This window comes from Botryllus schlosseri, chromosome 10 (genome assembly GCF_051294905.1).
Source record: "Botryllus schlosseri isolate E-star chromosome 10, Bs_hap1, whole genome shotgun sequence".
Classification (NCBI taxonomy): Eukaryota; Metazoa; Chordata; class Ascidiacea; order Stolidobranchia; family Styelidae; genus Botryllus; species Botryllus schlosseri.
In genome coordinates, this window is record NC_137245.1 from 781,590 (window position 1) to 808,323 (window position 26,734).

At 38.6% G+C, this 26,734-nt stretch overlaps 3 protein-coding genes across 4 annotated transcripts in view; 2 read left to right on the plus strand and 1 right to left on the minus strand.

The window, feature by feature from the left end:
* The window catches only part of LOC145448237 (uncharacterized), a 160,017-nt gene extending 153,366 nt beyond the window's left edge, over nucleotides 1-6,651 (minus strand). The window contains exon 1 of the mRNA XM_080326598.1: nucleotides 957-6,651. The gene's annotated coding sequence lies outside the window, so the exon portion shown is untranslated. The remainder of the gene's footprint in view (nucleotides 1-956) is intronic.
* Nucleotides 6,652-6,880: 229 nt separating this feature from the next.
* LOC145448235 (tRNA-dihydrouridine(16/17) synthase [NAD(P)(+)]-like) overlaps nucleotides 6,881-26,734 on the plus strand; it is a 31,817-nt gene continuing 11,963 nt past the window's right edge. The window contains exons 1-4 of one of the 2 annotated variants that reach the window (XM_080326597.1): nucleotides 6,881-10,516; nucleotides 12,410-12,566; nucleotides 15,145-15,391; nucleotides 18,562-18,698. In XM_080326597.1, the coding sequence (XP_080182723.1) occupies nucleotides 10,322-10,516; nucleotides 12,410-12,566; nucleotides 15,145-15,391; nucleotides 18,562-18,698 (736 nt within the window). In that variant the 5' untranslated portion in view covers nucleotides 6,881-10,321. The remainder of the gene's footprint in view (nucleotides 10,517-12,409; nucleotides 12,567-15,144; nucleotides 15,392-18,561; nucleotides 18,699-26,734) is intronic. The other variant, XM_080326596.1, reaches the window with a different exon arrangement.
* LOC145448239 (intelectin-1a-like) overlaps nucleotides 16,085-26,734 on the plus strand; it is a 152,323-nt gene continuing 141,673 nt past the window's right edge. The window contains exon 1 of the mRNA XM_080326601.1: nucleotides 16,085-18,090. The gene's annotated coding sequence lies outside the window, so the exon portion shown is untranslated. The remainder of the gene's footprint in view (nucleotides 18,091-26,734) is intronic.

Below are 26,734 nucleotides of genomic sequence, written 5' to 3' on the forward strand. Positions count from 1 at the left end.
GATTTATCTGCTGTACCTCGATTAACACTACAACTTAATCGTATTACTTTTATACGACCTTGAAAACAGATATTTACAATGTTACCACTTGAATATTGGAATATATGACTACTCCTGAAGGTGGGGAAAATTCGTCACTGACCATCCCTGGCGAATACTGATATCGCAAATAGCGGCCCTGTCCTTCCAGATCAATGAATACTTCATATTGATTCCTTCCAATTGCCAATGGTCGCCAAATTCATGTTCAGTCCATAGTCTGGATTGGCATTGCTTCGAATTATCGACGATGGCGAGATAACGTCCAGTTAGTTGGGACTGCTTTTGCGGCATGTCCTGTCTGTCCGTTGAACCACTCGTCATTGGTTTGTTGTCGTAATAAAATTCGCATGTAGGTTTCTCGCACAGAACATTTGCTTGCTGAGAGTCACATGACGAGGAGTACTGATGAGCCAATGTATTGATTGGATTTGGCTTCATCATTTGGAGTGCTTTCTCTTTCATATTTTGAAGGCATAGGACACTGGAACACTATTCCTATCGACGGCAACAGCGTTTTTGACACCGTCCAAGTAGTTGGGATGATAACTATTATTACCGCCTTTAAGACAATCAAGATCGGTCCCCACTGTGACGTTTGACAGGGCATATACGTAGAAAAACTGGCACTTCAGAAGTCCGATACTGGCCACCAATATGAGAGAGATGAAAAAAAGATGCCTTGAGTTCAAGAAGTAATTTTCACAGCTGTACTGAACATCAATCAATGATGGATTGAGCAGTTTGCAACAGTCTTTTGATGAACTTCGGGCAAGGATTCCACTCTCGGTTCGTTTGCTTCTTCTGTAGAATGTACCAGATGTCTAACTTTAACGCCTGACAGCAGTCAACAGCGACCTTATATGGTCCAGTAATTAACTATATACTCATTATGTGTATTCCGTACATGATATTACCTTAATACAACCAAATACTCCAATTCTGGTAATTGCACAGCTAAACAGGTGTAATTACTGATAAACTCGATTATAAATGATACACATGTAGCACACTTCAAATTATAATACGAATTTATACATTCCCATCCATCATGCACAATTTACAACTTGATTAACACTCCAAGGTATGTTTCAACATATATATGCTGAGGCCTTTCCTGCCCAATATACATCCATATAAAATATACCAACAATATGCCGATAGATGACCACAAAAGGACTGTCATTCGAAGACTAGGGTCAATATATATTTCTATCGTTGTGTTCCGGTGTTTTCCTTTGATTTAATACTTGTATTGGTGTCTTAAGCTTTTTTATATATTCGTATAAGCTGTGATCCAAAGGCAACATAGGTCCTTATTCAACACGAAATATAAACTCTATTCCAGCTAGGGTAGAGGGTCTTGGCTTAATATATGCGTAGCCAATTATGACGCGTATGTGTGTAGTATATCAGGCATAATAGGCAAACAATCGATACTGCAATAAAATTAACACATGACAATTCATTATGCTTAACAACATGACTAAAAAGGTTCTAAATTTTCAAGTTAACATGACATTAGTGTTTTGTTCTTTTGTTATTTAGGGAGCTAATTTGGGTAATCTGTTTTATTCTACCTCCCCCCAGTTATTTCCAATGGTTACTATCCCATAACTCTACTCTGTACATATTACTTTAGTTTTAGTCCAACGTTTTATTTCATTTCCGACGCATCTACTAACTAGCCTGAGGGCATGTCAGGTGCCGATATGTTGAAATGCGAACATAAGTATTTTAAAACATGACGACATTCGTCCTTATCCGAGCTAATTTTGGCGTAGCAACACAAAACTGCAGCACTTACTAACAATACGTGCTCACATAACTAGCAATAGAGGCATGCATTTACAAATATATTCATAACCCGGAAGTCAATTGTCCCATCCACATTTCTGCCTTCAAATCATGATCACGTAGCTCTATTGATTACTTATTGTTCTCAAAACACTCAGCGTTCATTCCGACCAATTAACATATTGTCACCTCATAGATCAGAGTCTTTTAGCCTTCGAGATATTTTTGATTACTCGCAATTGCAGTTGAGGCATCGATTCCTCGTTCGCGTATGTCGTTTCCTGGATTTATCAAGCACTTTCGCTTCACGTCGCATAGGCAAGTTCGACAGAAAACGGGGTTTTCGTCTCGAGCTCCGCGACATCCAATGCAATATCTTCCGAATACTGTTCTGATTCGTTCCGTCGTCGGCTCATCGGCTTTGTGGAGCGATTCCGGCGCAATTTATCACGATGCTGCATTCTGTATGCTTTGCTACTGGTGCAAGCGGCCGATTTAATCATAATATGATTAAGTGCCATTTGGGCGGACACCCAAATTTCAACCATTTATATCCTAACGTGTGATACTCATTCAATGCCCATCAATGGTCAGTTTTCAGTTCTGGTGTTCGAGTCTGATCATGGCTATGTCTTTCGGTACTTTGTGTCGATAGTTCATTTCAGTGGTGTTTTGACCACCACAACTGAGTGCATAATTCATGTGGATACCATACAATATAACATATTAAACGTACAATTAAAAATCCATCAATTTGCAAAAGATTCGCAAACACGAAAACTTGAAATAGTGGCGCATTTTTCTGACGATAGATTTGCCAACGTAGTACTAATGCAGTTAAACATAAACTAAAACGTAGCTTGCCGTGTTGGCGCAGCTGTTGCATGCAACATACGTGAGCATTTGTACTATAACTGTTATTGAGCACATAATTTCTAAACAAAGGATAATATACGCGATAAAATTTTCAATTTCCCACTCCGAAGCGCACATATTTCGAAACATACAATGATGTCACAATTTTTTTTCAATAGCATTATAGTAAACTTGCGGATACTTTGATCATACAGATCGAGCATGAACTGATAGTTTAGCGTTAACACTTTCGTCGTGACGAATGCGTGAACCCTTCGTATCATCATTCAATTTTCGACAAATCTGTTTCGTAAAACAGATATGTGTACTTCAAGAAACTATTGATAATAAAGCATTATTCACTAGAAACAGTTATTAACTTACTCTATGACATTTTGGATACCTCGGGACATGTTTCTTGAATTGAAAATCAAGCCAGGATTAGCGCTCGGATTTAAATTCAAACATACATACATCTAATTCATTTAGAAAATTCATTTTCACGCAGGTCTCCAATGTTTGGTTGGGTAGCCTATTCACAATAAAGTCCTACGTATCTATATTCACTATAACAGATCAAATCGTTTTATGTAGCCCTGGACAATATTAACTATGTGCTCATGCTTGAACCAAATTTGAATCACGGTCTCCAGATCAAAGGCAACTACTCCATGATCCACAATAAGTAATGTATCCATTTCATTGGACAACTCGAGACAGTTGTAACATCCTCATCATTATTATATAACTATTCTCCGAAACTTTCTTGATATATCTTAGCCTTCCACATTCGCCATAATGTAGCCAATAAATATCTAAATATTTTGTTTTCGAATCGGTTATGCTATGTGCCGCACATCCTGAGATTGAAATAAGATTTCGAATCAGGACGTGTCGTATATATATATCGATATATTATAGCTGTCGGGGATCAACATTCCAAGTTTCGGAAAAAAATACATAAATACATCTATTGTCATCAGATAACGTCATCTTAACCTATCATGTCGAAATTGGCCAGTTTGTTTGCAATTCTTTCGGTTTCAGCAACATTCTTTTAATAATCTTCCGAATCATCTCGAAAGGAAAGCTACCAAACCACTTCCATTGTCGTCACACCACGTCAATCATAATATGATATTTTTGATATCTATCGCATTTTTGCAAAACTAAAAATGACTTTGGAAACATACAATTGTCGTACTCGATGAAATTTGGTCTTATCATGCTACGCACAATTTTTTCAACAATTATTACCACGGATTAAGTGAAATAGGTGAGGCTTTCCGCATTTAACATTGCAATCTTATACCTATATCACGTAACCACAGAGTTTTGTGATTCCTGACCTGCATTGGCTTTATCATTACGTATTTCTACAGTTGTCTTGTATATAGAACCTTTATTGATAAATAAAATAAATCGAAAACATATTCATTGTAATGATAATAATGAGTTTCCATGGTATTAATTTGATTCTTAACTGAAATACCGCACTACACCGTAATGTAATGGCAATTTCGTCGTGTCTTTTATACTAGCTATTTCCGATGGGACCAATATTAGTAAACTAGTTGTACGAACAATACCTATTGTTTCCCCAGTGGCTTGTATCAGTTCCTAGTAAGCATCGTATTGGTAGCCTGAGCCTCCGTCGTTGTAAACTTACCTTCTGACACTCTTCAACCACTAAGCCTTTATGGTTTCTTCGGTATTGAGTGAAATAATATTTGAGTTCATGTTCCTCAAACATCACGGCATCCGTTTTGGTTTTCCAGTTAGCTGGACTTAAAATGCATGTATACGAATTTCAACTCACTATAATCACTTCAATAAACCACAGTCACACATAAATGAGTTTATCAGAGCCGCTACGATAACTCATTATCATACAACTCAGTACCAATCAGCAACCCGTTTGTGTTTCTGGCGCTTATCTTCATTACTGGTTTTTGACTACAGCGTACCGCAGGGTCATGAGGTATTATTACACGACTCCGGCCCAATATCTGATTAGTTTGAACTCGTTAACTCGTTCTGTGCGGATTTAATGTATATTAAACCCGGATAATTTTGCTATTCGTCAGGTCTGTCACTTTCTCTCAACATAACGTAAAATTTGTCAAGACACACAGAAGTACGGAGCCTCTGAAACCGGATATATTGTTATGATACAATTATCGTGCCTTGCTTGACGTGAGAACAGAAGGCAACCACAAGAAAATTTCAATTGGCCTTCTTCATTCGTAATATTCACTTTCACGTCATTACATACAACGCATTCGCACATCTTTAGTTCTAGACTTCATTGATTAAATGATTTACATACGCAATTCGCCGATAAATCAACAAAAATTGAAAGCAGATTTATGTATCGCAGCAAAATTTTAATAAAAATCGACATCTTTTTTTTGCACTTTATCGTGGTTTCTCGAGCAATAATAAATTTTTATATTGTTTTTATGACTTATTTTCATGACGCACCAAAAAAATATATAATAAAATATTTTTGTATATTTTCATCTTATTTTGTATGTGCACCGATATATAGTAAATAAGTAGTTATAACTGGGAACTCCAAGGCATGCTATATAAAATCCAATTTGAACACCACAGAATATAGAAAAAGGTAACATTCAGAATTCATTTCTTTCAAGCCAGGACCGTGATAGGAAATTAGGATTTGCTATTTCGTAATCTGCGTTTATGTGTCATATGCGCAAAGCTTGACTGAATTGTTTTAAACACGTCTAAACACAAGGGGTATCCGGCCAATATGAAATTATGGTGATGATCTCAATAATATCTAGTATTTCGCACCCACGAATCGCGCTTACCGTAAATCTCAAGTTCGCTGAAATGTCTTGTTTTGCGGTCTTTTGTCAAATACAATGTGGGCATATCAAATATTTATAGGAACTATTTTGTGTGATATCAAAATCGCAATAATTAACATTTTCAGTTACCAATATATGTCCTTTCACGAGGTCTTTGAAATTACTACCTCAATAATGATAATAATCGACTCGTGTTGAGTAATTAACCCACTGTTTTAAGTATTTCATGCAAATTCTCAGTAACTTAGCCGTGTGATCCAAATTTTTATTTATTCTATGGAGCTCCTAATTAGTACATTGTTTCCCGCTGTGTTTTCGATTACAATACCTTATCGAACCATTGACTCCTTCTGTTGATACTCCGGTCAACATGAAATATGGTAAGTTACGTTTTAATTAGGGCTCCGGTGCGCACACTATCATGTTTATTACTTAAACTCACGCACTCGTCGACATAGTTATCGGAGACTTCCTCCAACTTTAATACGGCCTACTTAATGTTGGTCGAGTTGATTTGCGATGTCGCCATCTATGTAGTGATAGAACGCTCTTGATTCTAATTTCTAAGTCGTCGCCCACCCCGTTGTTAGCATCGTCCCCGCATTATTCGTTCTCTGTTCTGATACATTGACTTGGGAAATTAAGTTCTTGAACGAGCTTCGTCTATTCTAAACTCAACCGAACTCGTGTATTAACCATATGCAATATACATCCTTGTCGCCACTGTTGCTATATTATCCTTGCAGTCTTCAATGAAGCTCCATCGCATCACGCCGGTGCCTCTCATTTTGCTTGTGAGACAGCGTCTCAAGACTCATTACGATAACTCGTTACGTCGTTACAATGACAACGAAATCTATCGACAATGGCGCAGAGATATCTATAGAGCTCTAGGATCTATAGGACCCACGATTGCTTATATGTGATGTAAATTAAATACTTGTTGTACTTCCTTTATAGCCAGTTGTTGCAATATGCCTGAATTTGAATTAACATGCACGTTTTATATTTTAGAAGTTTTGAATTTACAACTGCCTGGGGGCAAGTTAGCCTATTTTTTGACATTATTGGTATACGTGACATCAATTTTTAGATAAGATTAAACACTCATTTCCACAAGTTGGTTTCTCTTTTTTACATAGTTATGATCACCTTGTGTCGTATTTAAACACATGACGGTAAATCCAGCACTTGATCCGATACGGTGATAAATTGCCGACTGATTCAAAGACCTGTACTTTTATTATTTCCGAGCTGCATAAGTAATATAAATTGTCGAAATGAACACTCACAGGCGCGTAGCCAGCCGAAAAATAAGGGGGGGGGGGGTTGAAATAAAAGGGAGGGTTTCGCTTTTTTCCGAATTTAGTAACGTAGCATTGACTCATTAGGGTTAAGTACATGCGATGCGTAAATAACGATTATACAACATCCCCGTGTTGGCGATTATAGGCGTATAAGCTTGTAGACAAGTCCGGAAGTGCTGTTAATTAGCGACTCCCTGATCTGTCGTGAACAATGAAATACGCAGCGTTGAACATTGGAATACGCGCGCTTATCGCTGAAGAATTAAATTTGCGCGCTTGTCAAAGCGTCCAACAATTAAATACGCCTGCTCATCAATGCGTCTTGCGTCTTACGTAGCCTCGGCGACGATTTAGGCAAGTAAAAATGTACGAGTTTTTATGGAATATGTGCTATAATGACGCCGATTTCAGGTGGTTCAAACCTTTACCTCTTTTAACTCAAGCCTACTGGACTATAACTGAAGACTAGTGGAAATCAATTACGCATGTACCGAACATGATTGCGGACATTCGATGTCATTCAGTTACGAGATGTCACCCTTTAATCACAATCGCTAATCAGCATATACTTAATAGCATTTTATCTAAGCCATTGAGAAATAGGAGCCAAAGCATGGTAGGCCCAAGACGCGGTAGTTAGGCTAGCGATATCTTTAGTACTAGGCCTATTCCAGATGCGATTGTGTAGGCTTACGAAGATATCGTGCACACCAAGCCAATGCAGATGTGATTGTGAAGGCCAGTGACGATATCGTGCGCCGCGGGCCTATTGCAGATGTGACTATTCAAGCCAGCGGAATTAGCCTTGTTGGAGACGCGGTAAATCAGGCTAGTAATGATTGCCGAATGCGCGACAATGAATGGGCTGATTTCGCCCATCATCTCAGCGGGAGATCATGTCGCGTTACATTGTGCAGTGCAATGCGCACCGACGAATCTTGCTAATTAGCAACACGTCTTTCGTTAATTGGCCGCGCCTTTCGTTAATTCGCCGCGCGCAATACTGATACCGGTACTATGACTTATTAAATTGCAAACGAGTATTAGCATCAGAGCGGTCATTTAAAAAGAGCAAGGTTTCGCGTTAAAGGAGGGGGTTTCGACCCCCGAAACCCCCCCTGGCTACGCGCCTGAACACTCATATGAGGCAATAGATGTATGGATAGATTGGATACTCAAAATGACTTGAAAATGACTAAAAAGTTTATGTAGACACATTTTTCCTAGTCAATGCGTTTGCAATGTTTGAGGTCGGCGCAACTTTGTCAAGAAAATGAAGAGCAATCATGTTATTGAATGCCGTTAATACCATTTATAATCGATGACCTTACGTTACTGTACCTTTACTGCCTTTGGGTATGAATATCACCTTTTGCAATCAGTTATTATATGAAGCTAGCTGAATGATAGTCTTTTGATTTCATGTCGAAATTCCAACAGAAGAGTTCACTGTTGTTGCTGTAGTTTGACAGTGTTTGAACAATTAACGTGTTTTGTTCATTGTGTCTGACTGTGTTTACTAGGTCTACTTCCTGTCTACAGCTGTAATTTGGTTAGCCCGTGGATCACACTTGGACAATCAGAAACAATTGAGCTTTTCCAAATTAAATTAGAATAAACTTTTTCGCACTAAACTCGAAGGAAAAAAAGTTGCCCACCAGCCAACACAGCTACTATTCTGTCCAATTACGCAATGCAAAGACAAGATTTTTTGTGATTTTGTTGTGGAATAGAGATTAATTTGAAAATCCAATTTTTAATAAATTATACTGCTTCAAAGTACATTTTGCAAAGTTTTTTGTGTGTGAACGGAATCCCACATGGATTTTCAAATTGTCGCACCCCCCCCTCAATTATTTTTCATCCGTAACTTTTTTCCTTCGAGTTGAGAGCAAAAAAGTTTACTTATGTCAATTCCTTGGCCCCAGAATTGGATAATGAGACATCTTGATTGATTCTCCACCATCAATAAAGCAAAAAATGCGGATTTTAAAGATTTGTGCATTCAGCACCACCTAGTGACAAGAGAATTTTGAATTGCATTATCTTTTGGACCGCTGAAAATTTTTCAATTTAATATTTTCACTGTAGGCTACCCAGAATTCAAAGATGAACAACATTTTTTAGTATTTGACAATTCTGAGGGTATGCATAATAGCCCTTGTTATAATGGAATTAGCCGAAAACCAGAAATGAGATGACTGGTACCGGCATTTTGCGCTAATTAATCTAGAATTATGTGGTTGTCCAATTCTGCCGTAGATGACAATGACCAAGGTCGAGAAATTAGTGATCTTTGGTTTTGGAAAAATTGTGAGGAGTCATTTTTATGTACTTTCAGTCATTGGTATCTTTGATATGTTAAAGTTTAGAACTTTGATACAGGCCACGTTTTCATTTGACTCGGGCAAAATCGAGTATCTGAGTCTGAGTAATTCAATTCTGAATCAACTATTATTCGTCGAGTCGAGTATTCCAGTACCCTCATGTCATTTAAGGGGCACTGCACTCTAAAGATGATGTGGTCTCAAATTGAAGAGCAAAACGAAAAAAAAAATTTTGGCCGCAGCCATCTTCTTCAGAACGCCACCGTAATGGAGCTGCAATTTATTGGAATTTCCACAGCAACTTCACGCTCCAGCAGTCACAAAGAGATCAAACTTTATATAGTTGTCAGCCAATGTTATGAAGGAAATATGTCGTACACGCCAAGGTGGTTTAGATACCGCCTTCAACGGAAGATGTTCAGTCAGGAGATTTATGTCAAAATCGGGCCTAGCGTATTCTATTTCTTTAGGACATACGGGGTGTACGACATATTTCCTTCATAACATCGGCTGACAACTATATAAAGTTCGATCTCTGCGTGACTGCTGGAGCGTGTAGTCGCTGTGGAAATTTCAATCAATTGCAGCTCCATAGCAGTGGCGTTCTGAAGAAAACTGCTACGGCCAAAATTTTTACTTCGTTTTGCCCATCAATTTGAGACCACGTCATTTTCAGAATGCAGTGCCCCTTTAACACTATGAATGATGTGGAAAGTCTTAATATGTGCCCTTTATGTGACTGCAAAGATATTAATGCCAGTTCTATATCACATTTTATTTGGCATTTTATTGACCATACCTATTTTGCTGCATTTTGTGACAATGCTGCGGGTTGATCATACCTTCTCACAGATCTGTCATTTCCACTAATTTACTTTGTACGACATGTCTCGTTTCCCACCACACTACCAGTAGAGATTTCAAGGCATTCACAGTAGAGCATAGTATCAAAACTATTATTGTCATTGACTAATTAACTCTTAGTTGGAACCAGCGTATCATTTCAGTACAGGCACTTTGAAACTCGAATCATTGCCATTAATAGTTGATTGATATTGTGTTTTCATATACTTGGTTTCAATCCAATTGTTGTTTTTCAGATAACCTATATAATTACACAGCAGTGCTAATTTGTTTCGCATCTTCACTGTCTCTGTCAATGGTCAGTAAGCCATCACAACAAAGAATCTTGCAAGATGTCCTCAACAAGGACACCAACTACATTCTGGCTCCGATGGTGGATCAGAGCGAACTGGCATGGCGAATGCTAGCAAGAAAATACGGCGCCCATATTTGCTTCACTCCGATGTTCAATGCAAACGTGATTACCAAGGATGGTACTTACAGAAAAAAGGTGAATTCGTAGGCTTTCTGAATCAAGTATATTTTGTGTCAAGTGTTCTGTCGGTCTGCCACATATAGGCCTATTTGAGCTTGATATCTCAATTCCGAAATGCAAGAAGTTGGACGCTGGTTACATTACATAAATGACAAAAATAAACATCAAGTAGGGAACGCATTTCTTTGCATCGTGCCGTAATAGAGTTCATGGCCTACAATGGTGCTAAGGTCGTACAAAACTGTTTGAAATAACCTACAACCCGTTTCCTGCAAGTTATTTGCAAACATTTTAGAGACTTTTGAACTAACTTTGTTAAATTTCGACATTGCAACTAAGCAGCACTTGGCAGCATAATGGAAACTATAGCTAACAGCAAAAGTAGCAATTCTTCTAAACGATATCACACAATTACAATCAAGTTACTGGCCTTCAACTGGACTTTCAGAAACTTAAATTGAATCTCGTATAAATTTCTGGTGTCAAAAAGACAGTGAACGGCAGTTTCCGATATTACATGCGAGTTGTGCGCATTTGTCGTGATTTAATTGAGGGTCAATTTGGATCTTTGAAGGTTCACCGGTCGGCAACATTGGATTTGAAGTTTTAGCGGTCCGCGGGGTCAAAAAGGTTGAGAAACAGGGATGTGACAAAAAAGCAAGAAGTTGGGTACCTTTCCATTGGGGCTATTAAATAATAACCTCTTTTTAAAAAAATTTCTGGGTGTCGTTGCTTGATAAAATTGTTATGTTTGCTAAAAACGACCTAATTCCAACCTGTAGATGCGAATCTTATACGAATTATAAAATATTATACTTCTTTGAAAAAGTACTCTTCTCTTTTTAAATTTTACTGGCAATGAAATTATTAAAAAATAATAGGCTAGGCTATTTACGATAAGAAATTATTTAATTATTAATGATAGAATTGATCATCATAAATACTGTTTATTCAAATCCAAATTTTTTTACCACAATCACTTTGCTTGTACGGGCTGGAATTGAGCCAAATTTGTTTTGCATAATTTTTAAACAACCTTGCGATTTCATGACGTAGCCGGTAATGTTAACAAAAAATGTGAAACTTTCTAAAATTTTCCTAGTCTAAAAGCTTCGCTTCTAGGGATATAAATCGTGCCAAATTTGATGTACAGTGTTTTTTTAAGCAAATCAACATTTTTATCAACTAGCCAGTAAAGAAAGAAGATAAACTTTATTTATTTAACAACCCTAGTGTTCACGATCTATGGCATCCAGAGAGCTTGGTATGGGGGTTTTCTCATGAAGAAATAATGTAGCCTACATGTAGGCCTGCATTAGGGCTATTCAAAAAAAAAACATTTCCTTCATATTTCACTGGCTACTTGATAAAATTGTTAGGTTGTTTAAAAAAACGCTGCACACCAAATTTGGCTCAATTCCAACCACTAGAAGCGAAGTTATTGCAGTAGAAAAATTTGTAATTCAATGATTTTATATTAAATTATGGTAGAGTTGGTCACCGTAAATACTATTATTATTCAAATCCAAATTTTTCTACTGCAATAACTTCGCTTCCAGTGGTTGGAATTGAGCCAAATTTGGTGTGCATCATCTCTACTGACAGCCTAACAATTTTATGGGGTCGACAGAAAAATTTAAAAATTTATTTTTTTATTTTATAATGATAAATTCAAAATTTTCTACTGCAAGAATCTCGCTTCTACTAGTTGGAATTGAGCCAAAGTTGGTGTTCAGCGTTTTCTTTTAACCAACCCAACAATTTTATCAAGTAGCCAGTGAAGTATGATGGAAAAGTTTTTTTTTGAACAGCCCTAACGTACATTGTATTGACTATTATGCTCTGTACCCAAGTCTCAGATTAAATTTTGTGATCATAATTTTAAACCATGCATGTGAATGGTTCCAGGTGCTCAGCGATATTTCTTGCGTAGAGGACCGTCCGCTTATCGTACAGTTCTGCGCCAACACGCCCGATCAGCTGGTCAACGCTGGGAAAATTGTTCAGCAACACTGCGATGGCATTGATCTCAATCTCGGCTGTCCTCAACATATCGCGAGACGAGGTGGGTGGCACACATCGACTAATGCGCAACAGTTCTCGGATTGTCATGTTTTGCTGTATCTCTCAACCCTTGCGTCACAATAGTGTAAATGATGTGCAAAAGTTGAAATAGGTAGGGGAGAGTGGGAAGGTATGGGCCACCAAATCTTACAAAGCTATAACTTGGCCAAACTTGGTCTAATATTCCTAAATTTCGGTATACACTATCATTAGTTATATGGCTAACTATTACTGGTAGAATTAAGCTAAAATACCCGTGTATTTGGAAGTGACATCAAATTTTGTAACAATTCATCATTTTTGTAAATAAAAAATAGGCTACGAGGTATGGGCCGGGGGGTGGTGAGGTATGGCCGCTGTCTGTATTGAATCAATAAATGCCATTCATATCCTACAAACCTCAACTCTTGTCACAGTTACCAACAGTTTGTATATACTGATATAAAGCTGGGCTGGAAGTGGACAATTCATATATTTCAATTCCCGTATTGATCGTAAGCCATAACGCATAACGAAACAAGATAACTAGAAATATGTGGCATGAAAATCACTATCAAATCATGCTTCTTTCGCCTCAACTACCCCATCAAATCCAAATGTCTCTGCTCTATCTCTTATTTAAGTGGGAGTGACAATCCATGATACGTATTTGAGCATATGATGACATACTGTCCTAACAAACTTTTCTCCTCTTCATTGAAGACAGTATTGGAAAACGATTTTGAAACCTTTTTCATGTGAGACTCATCCCCTGTTTTTCTATATACCTGTTTAATGTAGCTCTACCAATTTTGTACTGAAAGCATGCTTCTCTTTTTGATACCTCCCATGCTTTAACGTTTCATATTGCCAAGCTCAGATCTGATTCTGAAAACTGACCTTTTTATGGGTTTCATGATTCACTTTCAAGTGATTGTATATAGGAGGGATAAGACCAACACCTTCTGTATTCTAGAGATAAATATATTTAATAGGATCAATCAAATATTGATTTCAGGTATATGTTATGCTGTCCCATACCCAACCTATTCAGGTATGGGCCGGCCCATACCCCAACCTGCTGAAAGGCCCATACCTCAAACACTCCATCTTGGGGACTCTTACCATAATTTCAAGATCCGAGAGATTGACAAAGCATTAAAACTATACTCTATAGATAGCATATTTCTATAGCTTTCACACCATAAATAGTCTAATCCAAACATGCACATATGTGGACTCAAACCCAAATTCCCTACTTCCAAGTAAATTTACTTGAGGCCGCAAAAATTATATATCTCTAGATGAGTTAAAAACTTCACTGGCCTCATGGCTGTGAGCAACATGGGTGAGTCTGGAGCCTTTTTCTAACAATCACAGAGCTTGACAAGCATATGTGATGTCACAGTCACCAGATATGGCAGTGGCCCACACCTCAACAGTGGCCCATACCTACCCACTCTCCCCTACCTTTGATGCGACCACAATCAATGTAATATAAGTATTAGAAATAATGATCTGTCACTACTGGACTCGAGTCACAAAAGACTGTTTCAAATCAAAATACATGGTCTATCATGTGCAGTAGGGCTGTTCAAAAATAACTTTTTGTTCTGGATTCCAGCCATTCAGTCATTAAATTGTCAAGTTACCCTAAAAAACGCTGCACACCAAATTTGGTTCAATTCTAACAAGTATAGGGCTCCGCAGATCCAATTAAAATTTTTAATTTAAACAGGAAAATTTAAAAAAATTATTTCAAATTTTCCTGTCAACCCCATGAAATTGTGGAGCTGTCTTCAGAAACGATGTAAAACAAATTTGACTCAATTTCAACTAGTAGAAGCGGGGTTATTGGAGTTTTTCGTTGATAATCCTCGGATTGGATCTGCGGAGCCCTATACTTGTTAGAATTGAACCAAATTTGGTGTGCAGCGTTTTTTAGGGTAACCTGACAATTTGATAACTGAACGACTGGAATCCAGAAAAATAAGTTATTTTTTGAACAGCCCTAATGTGCAGTGGTGCATGCAGATGAGGTCTCTGTCCTTCTGAAATGCCGATTCTATCTCCAATATTTATAAGCTAATCTGAAATTAAGTAATTGGTATCACGCTGTTGCGTTTCCATTGAACAATACGATGACACTTTCCAAGGTAAAGTCTCGCATTTCTGAACTGAAATATTACCTTTTATAGGTACCGGTAGTACAGAACTTCAATATTGCATCAAACAATACTTTCATGTTGCCAAATTTATCCCACTTGAAGCTTTTCTTCGACTGACTCTCATCGGGAGCGAACGTCATTAACCGCATTTACTGATGTTCGCTTTTGATGAGAGTGAGTGGAATAAAGTTATTAACATGAACATATTGTTTGCTGCAATATTTCTGAACTGGTATCTGAAAGGGAACAAAAGTAGTCACAGTGATTTGCAATTATATTCATTATCATGTTATCGTTTTTCTGTGACAAGCATATTCCAATGGTTTTGTTCCTTCTAACACTTTGTTGACGCACTGTTCATTACTGTACCAGTAAAGTATTGTATTTGATCTGTAGTTAGATGGTGATGTGTTCAATGCTGTGACTTTTCAGGGCATTTTGGTGCGTTCCTACAAGACAGTTGGGACTTGTTAACAAAGATGATATCATCGTGCAAGGAAGAGCTGGCTATTCCGATCACTGCCAAAATACGAGTCTTCCCGGAAGTGGAGAAAACAGTGCAATACGCCAAGATGCTGGAAGCTGCCGGGTGCAGCATGATTACGGTGCATGGCAGAACAAAAGAACAGAAAGGACTGCATACCGGACTAGCAAATTGGAGTCAGATCAAAGAAGTCAAGTACGGTATTACATAGACTCGCTAGGACTGGGCAGAATGGAATACCTGAGTAAACAATTCTGAATTGAGCATTAGACGTCGAGTCTCCGAGCATCACTTATTGGAATATGCACCAGTGTTGAGATGACTCAAGTCTGACTCGAGTCACCTTTTTCGTATGACTTGACTTGACTCGAGTCACTTCGCTAAAATGACTTGACTTGACTTGACTCGACATATCAGAAATGTGGATTGACTCATGACTCGGAGCAAAATTGACGAGTCAATTTCAAGTCATCAAGCAATCGATGTCGATAAAAATCACTGTATCTTGCATATGTTTAGATTTTTCGCGAAAGGATGGTGTATAACCTTTTAGAGTGACCAATCATTCAATGATCGTGCGTTTTACTGAGCCTTCATTGTTCTCTCACAAATGAATTGACCGCAAACGAAGTGATCGCAGTTTACAGCTTACGTTGTCGTAAATTAGTAAAGTAATTTAGTAGCAAAATGTCTATTTCTGTTCTTACCTCAACAAAAACTCTCTTTTTTTATTATAATTGAATTCGAATTTAGTTTATATAGTCGTCAACCACGAGCACAGGCTCGAATTGTATAATATCAATTTATAAATGGATAATGTATTGCATCTTATCAATTCGTTTCTCTATTCTCTATTTTGGCTGGTAACTATAAACGGAGGCTATGCAATTTCTTACGTAGTTTAGCAGCTCCACGTATATGTGAGCGATACAGCGCCTATTCTTGCGTGTACATTAGGGTTGTCCAAAATTTGGAAAATCTTACAAATCCCCCGTTGTAATGTCTTATTCTATAGATTATTGATAAAAAACGACACTGGGCCTAAAAAAAGCTCACATGAAGGCCGTTAAGATTTCGTGCAAAGCGTTTGAAAGTAGCTGCCAAAGAATGGGCGTGCCACCGACCATCGAACGGCGAGAAGACTAGTAATCACGAAACCACGGCTCTTGATTGGCTGATCGGCTATGCTTCAATGACCACGGCTGCAGCAGCTTGCTCATTATGTGATCAAGGAGTCTGCTACCGGCGGCGATTCTGAAAGCGCATTGTATGTGGGTTGACAATTAATGATTTAGGATTGATTCAGGGTATGTTGAGGTACGAAATACATGATGAACAAACAACAGCTGCTTCACAAAAACGTCTAAAGCATGACCGCTTTAATGTGAAGGACACCGCCGTAGCCTATATGCCTTGTTTTCAACGAGGGAGAGCATTGGCGTTTATCCAAGTGGCGACGGATTCCTAGTTTCAGAAAGGATATATCATTATTGAATACAAATATAAAGCTTAACAATGACAATATGATTTGTGTGATCTTATTGGGCTCAGGTTGTAGTACATAGTTGCAGTTTTGAATACTCTAGGGATCGGCTGAATCAGACAGTTAACCTTGGCACTTATCAGATGTTTACAGCAAATTGAATTCACTTGTAAATGTTTTATAAGTCCCTAATGATGCCGCAGAAACGAGGTGTAAATGTAAGCACAGACTATGCTTGATATGATATACAAACTATGCTGGATACTGTGCACTATGCATCATTGTCTGTGCTTACCTTTACACTCCTTTTCTGCACGATTATTAAGGACTTTGACATATCATATCAAGCATAGTATGTGCTTACTTTTACACCCCTTTTCTGCGTCAGCATTAAGGACTTTGACAAGACTTGCAAGTGAATACAATTTGATGTAAGCATCTGATAAGTGCCAAGCATAACCCGCTGATTCAGCCGATCCTTAGAGCTTTCAAAACTTCAACTATGAACTACAACCTGAGCCCAATAAGATCACACCGACAAAGTAGTGTCATTGTTTAGTTCAATATTTGTATTCAATAATGATAGCTCCTTTCTGAAACTTGGAATCCGTCGCCACTTGTATAAGCGCCTATGCTTTCCCTCGTTGAAAACAAGGCATATAGGCTACGTCGGTGTCCCTCACATTGAAGCGGTCATGCTTTAGACGTTTTTGTGAAGCAGCTGTTGTTTGTTCATCATGTATTTCGTACCTCAACATACCCTGAATCAATCCTAAATCATTAACTGTCAACCTACATACAATGCGCTTTCAGAATCGCCGCCGGTAGCAGACTCCTTGATCACATAATCAGCAAGCTGCTGCAGCCGTGGTCATTGAAGCATAGCCGATCAGCCAATCAAGAGCCGTGGTTTCTTGATTACTAGTCTTCTCGCCGTTCTATGGTCGGTGGCACGCCCATTCTTCGGCAGCTACTTTCAAACGCTTTGCACGAAATCTTAACGGCCTTTCTGTGAGCTTCTTTCTGGCTCAGTGTCGTTTTTTATCAATAATCTATCGAATAAGACATTACAACCGAGGATTTGTAAGATTTTCCAAATTATGGACAACCCTAGTGTACATTTAACTCTTTATTCATTCATCGGATCGAAATCAATAACCAATCAATCTGTATTTCATACAGCTAGCAAAATGCAATGACGTAAGCATGCCTCATACTTTGAAAAGGCAACTTGACTTGAATTATGACCTGACTCGTGACTTGACTCGACTTGACTCGAGTCACTTCCAAAAATCGAGTGACTTGACTTGAGTCGAGTCACCTTTGAAAATCGATTGACTTGACTTGACTCGAGTCAAAATGTGCAATGACTCGTGACTCGAAGGTAGTGACTTGATCCCAACACTGATTTGTACCTTTTACGCCACCACAAACAATTTATTACCAGTTCTATTTCACGCTAAAGATACTATTGAATAGTAGGCCTATATTAGTATTGAAATGAACCCGAATATTTTCGGCTAACACTTGCCAGGGGTAATCATCAGCAACTAGTAGAGAATTGGAAATAACATTGTACATCAACAATCGTATATCAAAATATGACTTCACAGGTATGAAATTTCGAATGTACAAGAGTGTTCAATATACTATTTTTAGATGGTACACGAACTCCTTTTGTTGACGTAGCCTCGGTTGGTGTATTTTGTGAAAGTCGACTCCCAAGGCTCACAAATGAAAGTGTGAGCGGCCCCTCCGACGACACGAAATCTGCCGTCTCGATAATTTTTCCACAAGCAGGATTATCCAACAGATATCAGTCGAGCTCTATGAAGTAGCCTTGTATCACACATCATGCATGTTTCTTTTCCATAATTTACAGAGAAAATGTATCAGTTCCTGTGATTTCTAATGGGAACATACAGACTTTGGAAGATATTCACAAGTGCGTAGAAAAAACCAGCGTTGACGGCGTTATGGTGGCAGAATCTCATCTTACCAATCCGTGCATATTCGTCGGTGGGTAGTTTTCTTGAAATGGAAGCCACTTCGGTGCTAGAGAATAATTAGATTTGGGCCAAGCTTTCCGGGTATCAAATAGAGGCACTAGGGTTGATATGAGCCCCTAAATCAAGGGTCATCAAATCAAAACCAGAGATGGCCAGTAACAAAGTTCTTCTACCATTTGAAGTATTTCAATTAGATTTTGCCAGATCGCCAGGGTTGTAACCAAGTCATAAGGTACCGAGTCACAAGTCAGTCTTACTTTTATAGTTTTGACTCGAGCTTGAGTCGAGGTCAAGTCGGGATGCAGAGCAAACTTGGACAACTCTATAATTAAATAACTGGTTCGTGGTACAGAACTTGAATGTAGCTTTCAATAAAATATCCATTGTAAAATAATATTTATTGAGCTTGAAGACTTGTTTCATCTAAAAGTGCTTGAGTCTACTATTATTCAGTTGAACACTCCTATTTTATGTAGACAAAAATATATCCTCGATAACCTACAAATTTCTCATTAGTGCGTATTGTCTCGTGCGTGTATAACTGTTTATTTATGAATTGCGTTGCTACTATAGTACCTTATGTCCGTATACTTCATAGTTAGTTATTGTTGCCATTGGTACAATGCGAATTTCATGGTCTGTGATTTTGATTGTTACGTCATACTTTGTCTTTTTGGTTTTGCTTTTAAATCTGTTTAAATCCCTTTAGTGTGCCGTTAACTCTTGAAAAGAGGCACCCAATGAGTCTTCGAGTTCAATAAATATTATTTTACGATGGATATTGTATTGAAAGCCAAACTCTATTATTCTAGTTTTCTAACTAAACTAATTAAAGCGAACCGTCGGTTATACTAATTCTAATGCTACAGGGGAACTGTATCGTGCGAAACAAGACAGGCTTGCTGCACAGCTATTTGTCTTTCTCGTGCTGATAAGAATAATCTATGATTTGATATTACCAGGACTTATTCAATTCAATTTCCAAGTTTTCACCAATTCAGTAATTCTAATTTGGAAAAAATACATAGCCATAATTGAGATTTATAATGTTAATGTAATTTGGGAATAACTGTAGCTGTCGTTCTAATTCTAATCAAGAAAAACCTGTAAGTTTTCTAATTGTCCAAGTTTTTGTAGAGGTGGAGTCCGAGTCCAATTCATTATGTTTACGGTTCAGTTTTGTGTTCATATGACGTCCCACACACATTTTACAAGTCTCCTTGAGCTATATCGAATGCCTCGTATTCATAATATGTTAATTTTACTCATTCTTAACAGTTTCCTTTCAAGAATCATGTGAAACTTTACTATTGTTCAAAGTAACAATGAAATGCCTGTGTTGGTCGTCCGAGTCTCGTGTGACGTGACTTCATTTGAGTCAGGATTGCAATGACTCGGGTCATGACTTGAGTCACAATTTTTTGACGACTCAATTTGAGTCGAGTCATTTTTTCAAATGCATAAAATCACTTGACTCGAACCAAGTCCTATGACTCGAGACCAGGACTACCAAGACAGACATTTCATTGAGACTTCGAAGAACAGAGAAGTCACTGCATGGTTGGAATTTTTTCTGTCAGTCCTGATACTTGGAAAATAGGGCCGGAAATTGATTAGACGGAGAAACCTTATTATAATATCACTCGAATAGAGTTGAAAAATGTGGGTTGAACTGAAAACTGAGCAGTATGCCTGTTCAAAATAACTTTTTTGTGGATTTCAGTCATTCACTATTTAAATTGTCCCTAAAAAGACACTGCACACCAAATTTGGTTCAATTCTAACAAGTATAGGACTCCGCAGATCGAATTAGAATTTTTAATTTTCTAGGAAACATTGAAAAAAAAATTTCAAATTTTTCTGTCAACCCCATGAAATTGTTGAGCTGTCTTCAAAGACGATGCAACACAAATTTGACTCAATTCCAACTAGTAAGCGTTAGCGAGTTAGTTGAGTTTTTCATTGATAATCCTTGGATTAGGCGATCTTTGATCGAGATTTAATTTTAATTGGATCTGCGTGGTCTTATACTTGTTAGAATTGAACCAAATTTTTGTGTGCTGCGTTATTTAGAGTAATCTGACAATTTAATCAGTGAATGGCTGGAATCCAGAAGAAAAGTTATTTTTGAACAGCCCTGCTGAACAGTGAACCCAATGACTTGGTCTTGAGTCAAAATACGATGACTTGGACTCGACTGGGTGGTGGATTGAAAATGACTCGAGTCAAAACTATAAAAGTGAGATTGACTTGTGACTCGTAACCTTTCGACTCGCTTACAGCTTGAGTCCGAGTCATGCGCAATGACATGGGTACAAGTCGAGTCACCGGAAAATTGTCACTCGAGTCATTACAAGTACTGCTGCCCGCACCACTTCCTGAAGTGTTTATGATATTAGATAACTTCTACTCAGTGGCGTATCCAGGGGGGGGTTTTAGGGGGTCGGAACCCCCCCCTTTTCAAAATCCTAAAAATTGATGTCAAATATAGCCTCTAATATTTGCTAATTTATTAGTTTAACATATTCGTTTTTACGTATGAGAAGGGGAATATGGCGTCTAAATGTTATTTACGTGGACTAACACCCCTACAAAATATTGGAATTATGCGCCGAATTAGTCGAAAGGATAAAATAGGTCATTATAATTCGCTAATTCCATACGAATTCTGCGCTTGTTCAGCTACATTTCAGCTGTAGCAATTGCTGACGTTCTCAACTTTCTTCCCACGATTTCTCTCTCGCCTTGCTAAAACGAGAGACGCATGTTAGGAAAATCTAATCTAATTGGCCGACGCGATACGTAATTGCAAAGACGAAGTTGTCGGCAATCAGCATCGCTCGCGAATTCGCTGCACCTGCTCGCCTTGAAATCCTAATTAAGAATTGCACGCGGCGTGTTGATTGATCAGGGAGACGCAGACACGACGGCACCAGTACGACAATGCTATTCTCAAATCCACATTGTATTCGCGATTATTGGTGAGAAATGGCCTAGGATTGACATTCACATTTCAAAATACAAGCCTAGCAATCCACGTTCCCGATTGTTAGGTGGCTTGCTGTCGTCCAAATACAGGCCTATGTTGTCGCTGAACGGGAGAATTGAGTAGGCCTAGTAGTAAAGTTAACCTAATTATATCGGCTGACAAGTTTCTCTGTCGATCAAGTTATTATCCCAGTGTGTACTCTGTATTAGCTGACTGACTTGCGTGCTTGCAATTAAGGTCTAATTATATTCTCGCGTACTACCCGCTCAGCCGTATGGCTAGTAAAGTCATCGAAAAGCACACATTCGTGTACGACGTACACTGTTCACACCACACCTCTCTGTTGCGATCGCGATCGCCCTCGTTTATGCTACCGCTCTATTCCGCGCTTGTTCGTCCGCTGCGATACTACCGACCGTGCGCATAATATCGTCAAAACCCAACAAAATCGCGCATCTCTGACCGGAACTAGGCGCTTGAAGACGGGCGGCGTTTGCCGGCTCATGACTAAATGTGAGCATTATGAATATCTTTCAATCATACCGTAAAAGAAACGCGATTTTCAGGCAATGTCCGTATCGTATTCGTACATCTCCCACTCACCGCAAATCTCTGTTTATTATTAAACTATAATATATTAAATATTCGCCATGGCGTGGAGACGATTGATCGTAATGATGACGTCACAATAGCCAATTTCGTAACGCAAAACCCCCCCCTTTTTCGCGCTCTGGATACGCGCCTGCTTCTACTTGACAGTTTTCAAGTTCTTAGACAAAAAAACTAGGCCTAGAATACTTTTTACCCTGTAAATTGCTACTTGTACTCGAGTAACCATGGAAGGCATTACTTGGGCGACCTCTACTCGAAATGGGCAAAACGCCGTCTTTCCAACCTATCTGGCGATGTGACTGCAATTTTGAAACATAATTTACACAAGGTACATAAGTTTTGCTCTCTCACTTAGTGATAGGCATATTTGCATAATAAATGTGAATACTAATCGTAGATATGGATCAAGTGGATATGTATGGTCGAATATATATCAAATTTTCATTTCAACGTAGTTTTCACTGTGCTTACATATACGCCTACATATCTCAATTCTCTATATCAGTGGTTCTCAAACTTTTTGTCTTCGCGGATGCCTTATGGACCGTCACACGGTCACTCACGGACTCCTGTGAACCCCCCAATTTTAAGTTCAAATTTAGCTCAATTATTGTGCAACCGGCATCGGTCTAGTGACACATAGCAATAAAATGACTTATAACATCATACTATATATCAGTGCTTTTCAACCTTTTTGAGCTTCATTCGCACTTTCTTTGTAAAATAAATTTCATTCGCACAAACTAACCGAATATTAATATACAAAAAGAAGATGAAAATACAACATTTATTTGCTCAGATGTGCAACAAATTGGTTCCAATCTATCTTAAGCTATCAAGTATCTCATTAAATAGGCTACTATTTTCGCTCGTTTTGATGTCAACTATTTCACTAAAACCCTTTTACTATAGTGTTTGGATGACCAGGTCTCAAAGTCTGTTCTGCACTCCTATCCAACATACAGCGTATTTTTCAAGAGTGAAAAATGCTTGCTGGACAAAATCGATTTTGAGAACTGACAAAGAAGTCTAGGAGGCTCCGGTATGTCGGAAGTGTGAATAACTCGACTGTTTGTGTTGAGGCTAAAGCCTTATGTCTTGGAATATGAAGTCCAAATGATCAAGGAGAGTAGGCACATTTGAGCTCACTACCTTATGATACGTTGCTCCAACTTGTTTTTCGATTTCCCTTTTTATGTCACGCGAGTATGTGGTAATATCAAGTAAACTCACGATACTGGGTGTTCTGCACTTTAGCTCAATCTAACTTGAGATTTCATAAATGTTTAATAACATTGAAGCAATTATTTAGACAACAACCAAAATCTGAGTTTTTTCGTGGCATCTCGCGACCCGAGCCTCACCCATAAAAAGAAATTCAATTTTAATATTACAGTAGTATGCTATGATGTGACGGACATGCATGACATACAGAATGCTCGCACAACTATTCTATCCAACACCGCCCTACAAAATATGTCCGACGGACGTGATTTCATATTCGGGTGAATTAAATCCCTTTGCGTGTCGCAGTCGTACTACGGTTAACTCCAGAGGTGTCAAACATACGGCCCGCGGGCCGCATCCGGCCCGTCAGGTGATTTCATCCGGCCCGCGAAGCAATTTTGAGTAGATTGGTAAATGCTTTTCATATCCAGAACCTTTCTAAAGGATGTTGTGATTTTTAGTAAGAAATATAACCAATATATAGTCCCCCAAGATGTCGAGCACTCGATTCGCGATATAATACTATGAAGTGTTTCCATTCCTCACAACGCATTCGCAAGGTTGATTCCAATATATCGCTAAAACGAAGGAAGCATAGAAATATGCCAACTTAAGCCATCGTTTGAGCCACTGCTTTATAGGCTTATAACTTTACTCATCCGCCCAATCATCGTATTAGGCTATTGTCAATTCCACTGTTTGCGAATAAAAGATGCAACCAAAATAGAACCCACATGATCTGTAATATAATGTAACACACTATTGTGTATATACGCTGGTTAATGGAGTATTCAAACGAAAAATAAGGCATGGATTTTGAGGTGTGTTGAGGTGAGGAGTGTTGAATCCGGCCCGCGACGTCAGTTGAGTTTGACACCCCTGGACTCGAAATTGCAAGAACGGGACTATTCAGTGCTGACAATGGAGCATATATGCATATGGAATGAATTGGCCATCCAGTATCGGTCATCTTTGGCCGAGGTTATGTGTACGCTTATGTTTTTGCACCGCATTTTATCAGCCGTTTGTTGACCAAAACTTTCCGTCTTCATGTGACCCGACGCAGAAAGGGTTGGCCTCGAAATGAATGTGTCTCATATACGTGAACTCGCCCGTTGCAGATCCCTAGTAGCTACAGTCGTTCATCCCAACGGCCCTCACCGTGTTTTCCAGAAAAACCAGTCGAACAAATATTCTCTTGAATTCTCATAATAAAGACTATTCGCTCCAGTACCCAACACTGTGACCTTGGATTTGTAAAATCTATCAGGATATAATAAATTTAACAAATATCACATACTTATTCACACATAGCTCTGGCACCGTGTCGGCCCAAAATTATATCTTTTGCAGTCTATACTTTAATAATCCTTGAAGGGGTAAGATTTGCGTTACAGTAACCTGCAAATGGGAGTCTGTGATGATAGAATTTACTACTATCCTCGTGCATCGCACCAATGGCACAGGTATTACATAATTATGATGATTGTTTACCGAAATATATGCAGAAAGTTAATTTAAAGTCATTTTCCCAGCCTGTCGCAAGCTCAGAAGAGCTGATATGCTCAATGCTGTATGTCTGCCACTGCCAAGCTTTTGGTTACGTAATAATTATATGAGCGAAAATGTTAATCCACTTCGGCTTGTGAGAGCTACGACTAGTGGTGCGTCGTAACCTAACAAGTTTTTACAACAAAAGTTACACTGCCGCTAATTTGCCATAAGGTATATTTGAATTCTTCCAGGCCAGAAAAATTGACAATTATTATTCACGATTTTCCTTCGCACTCATATGGGAATTTCATTCGCACCACCTTCGTCGTTCGCACTCATCAGGGTTTTTCATTCGCCCCGTTCGCACCATGCTCGTCATTCGCACTGCAATTTTTTTCATTCGCACGAGTGCGAACCGTCACACAGGTTGAAAAGCACTGCTATATATGAAGAAAGTGGGTAAACTGGTATTATCAAAGCGAATTGTGTCTTGAAAATCCAAGCTTTCGATTTGGTATGTGCAGGGTTGTAATGACTCGAGTCATGACTCGACTGGAGTCAGACTCGAGTCACGATTTCCGGATGACTCGACTCGAGTCATTTTCTCAAAATACGGAAATGACTCGAGTCGATCTGTGTATTGACTCGACTTGGACTCGAGTCATTACGCATGACTCGAAGCAAGTCATTGACTCGAGATTCAGACGGCGAAGACCAACATTTCATTGTAGTTTCGAAGCCAACGCACTATATTGGGATTTCGCTTGTTGGTACTGGTGCTTGAAAATGCGACCAGAAACTGCTAAAAGTGAGGAAAATTGATATATTATAAATGCGAACCATTCAATATCACCAAACAGAGTTGAAAAAGTGGGTTTAGGAAGACTTTAACTGGAAACTGAGCAGTCAACACAATGACTTGGACTCGGACTCGAGTCATATTAACATGACTCGGACTCGATCCTCTGTTTGCTGACTTGGACTCGGACTTGACTCGGTGGGAATTGACTCGACTTGACTCGAGTCAAAAATATAAAAGTGAGGTTGACTTGTGACTCGGAGCATTGTGACTTGGTTACAACCCTGGGTATGTGCAAGTGCCGAAAATCAGTTTCCACAAATATAGGAGGTGGTGGATCGAATAGAACGGGTAACGCTTCCGACGACACCTTTGAGTATTATAATCGCAAAATAAATGACACCAAAATTTAGAAACATATTACTTTCAATAAACATATCACGTCCAGCGTAGTCATTAGTATCTAGTAGCACATCTTGAAGTTATTCTGGAATAGTAATTTGTTATATCATGGAAAAATATAGATGATTGCAAACATTTCAAAGTCACCCTGATGGACCTTACTACTCCAACATTTTATTTTGCCACAAACCCCGACAAAATATCTCTGAACACAAATATGTTTCGATCAGTGGGCTATTGGCAATTTGGCTTTTAAAATGAGTTTGCACATTAAGATATTTCATATCAGACGGCCATTCTTTCTGTTGTTGTGATTCATGTAGCAACAGTAATGAAGCGAAACTGCCCGTTGATTTTCCTAATTTAGAAATATATAGATTACAATGAAGTTATCAACCATTTTGCAAATTTAGGACTTTCGCGGACCCCCTAAAAATGGTTCATGAACCCCCAGGGTTCTATATCACTCATACTGAGAACTATTGCTTCATAATGAGTGATGCTCAAATGTCCGACTCGAAGC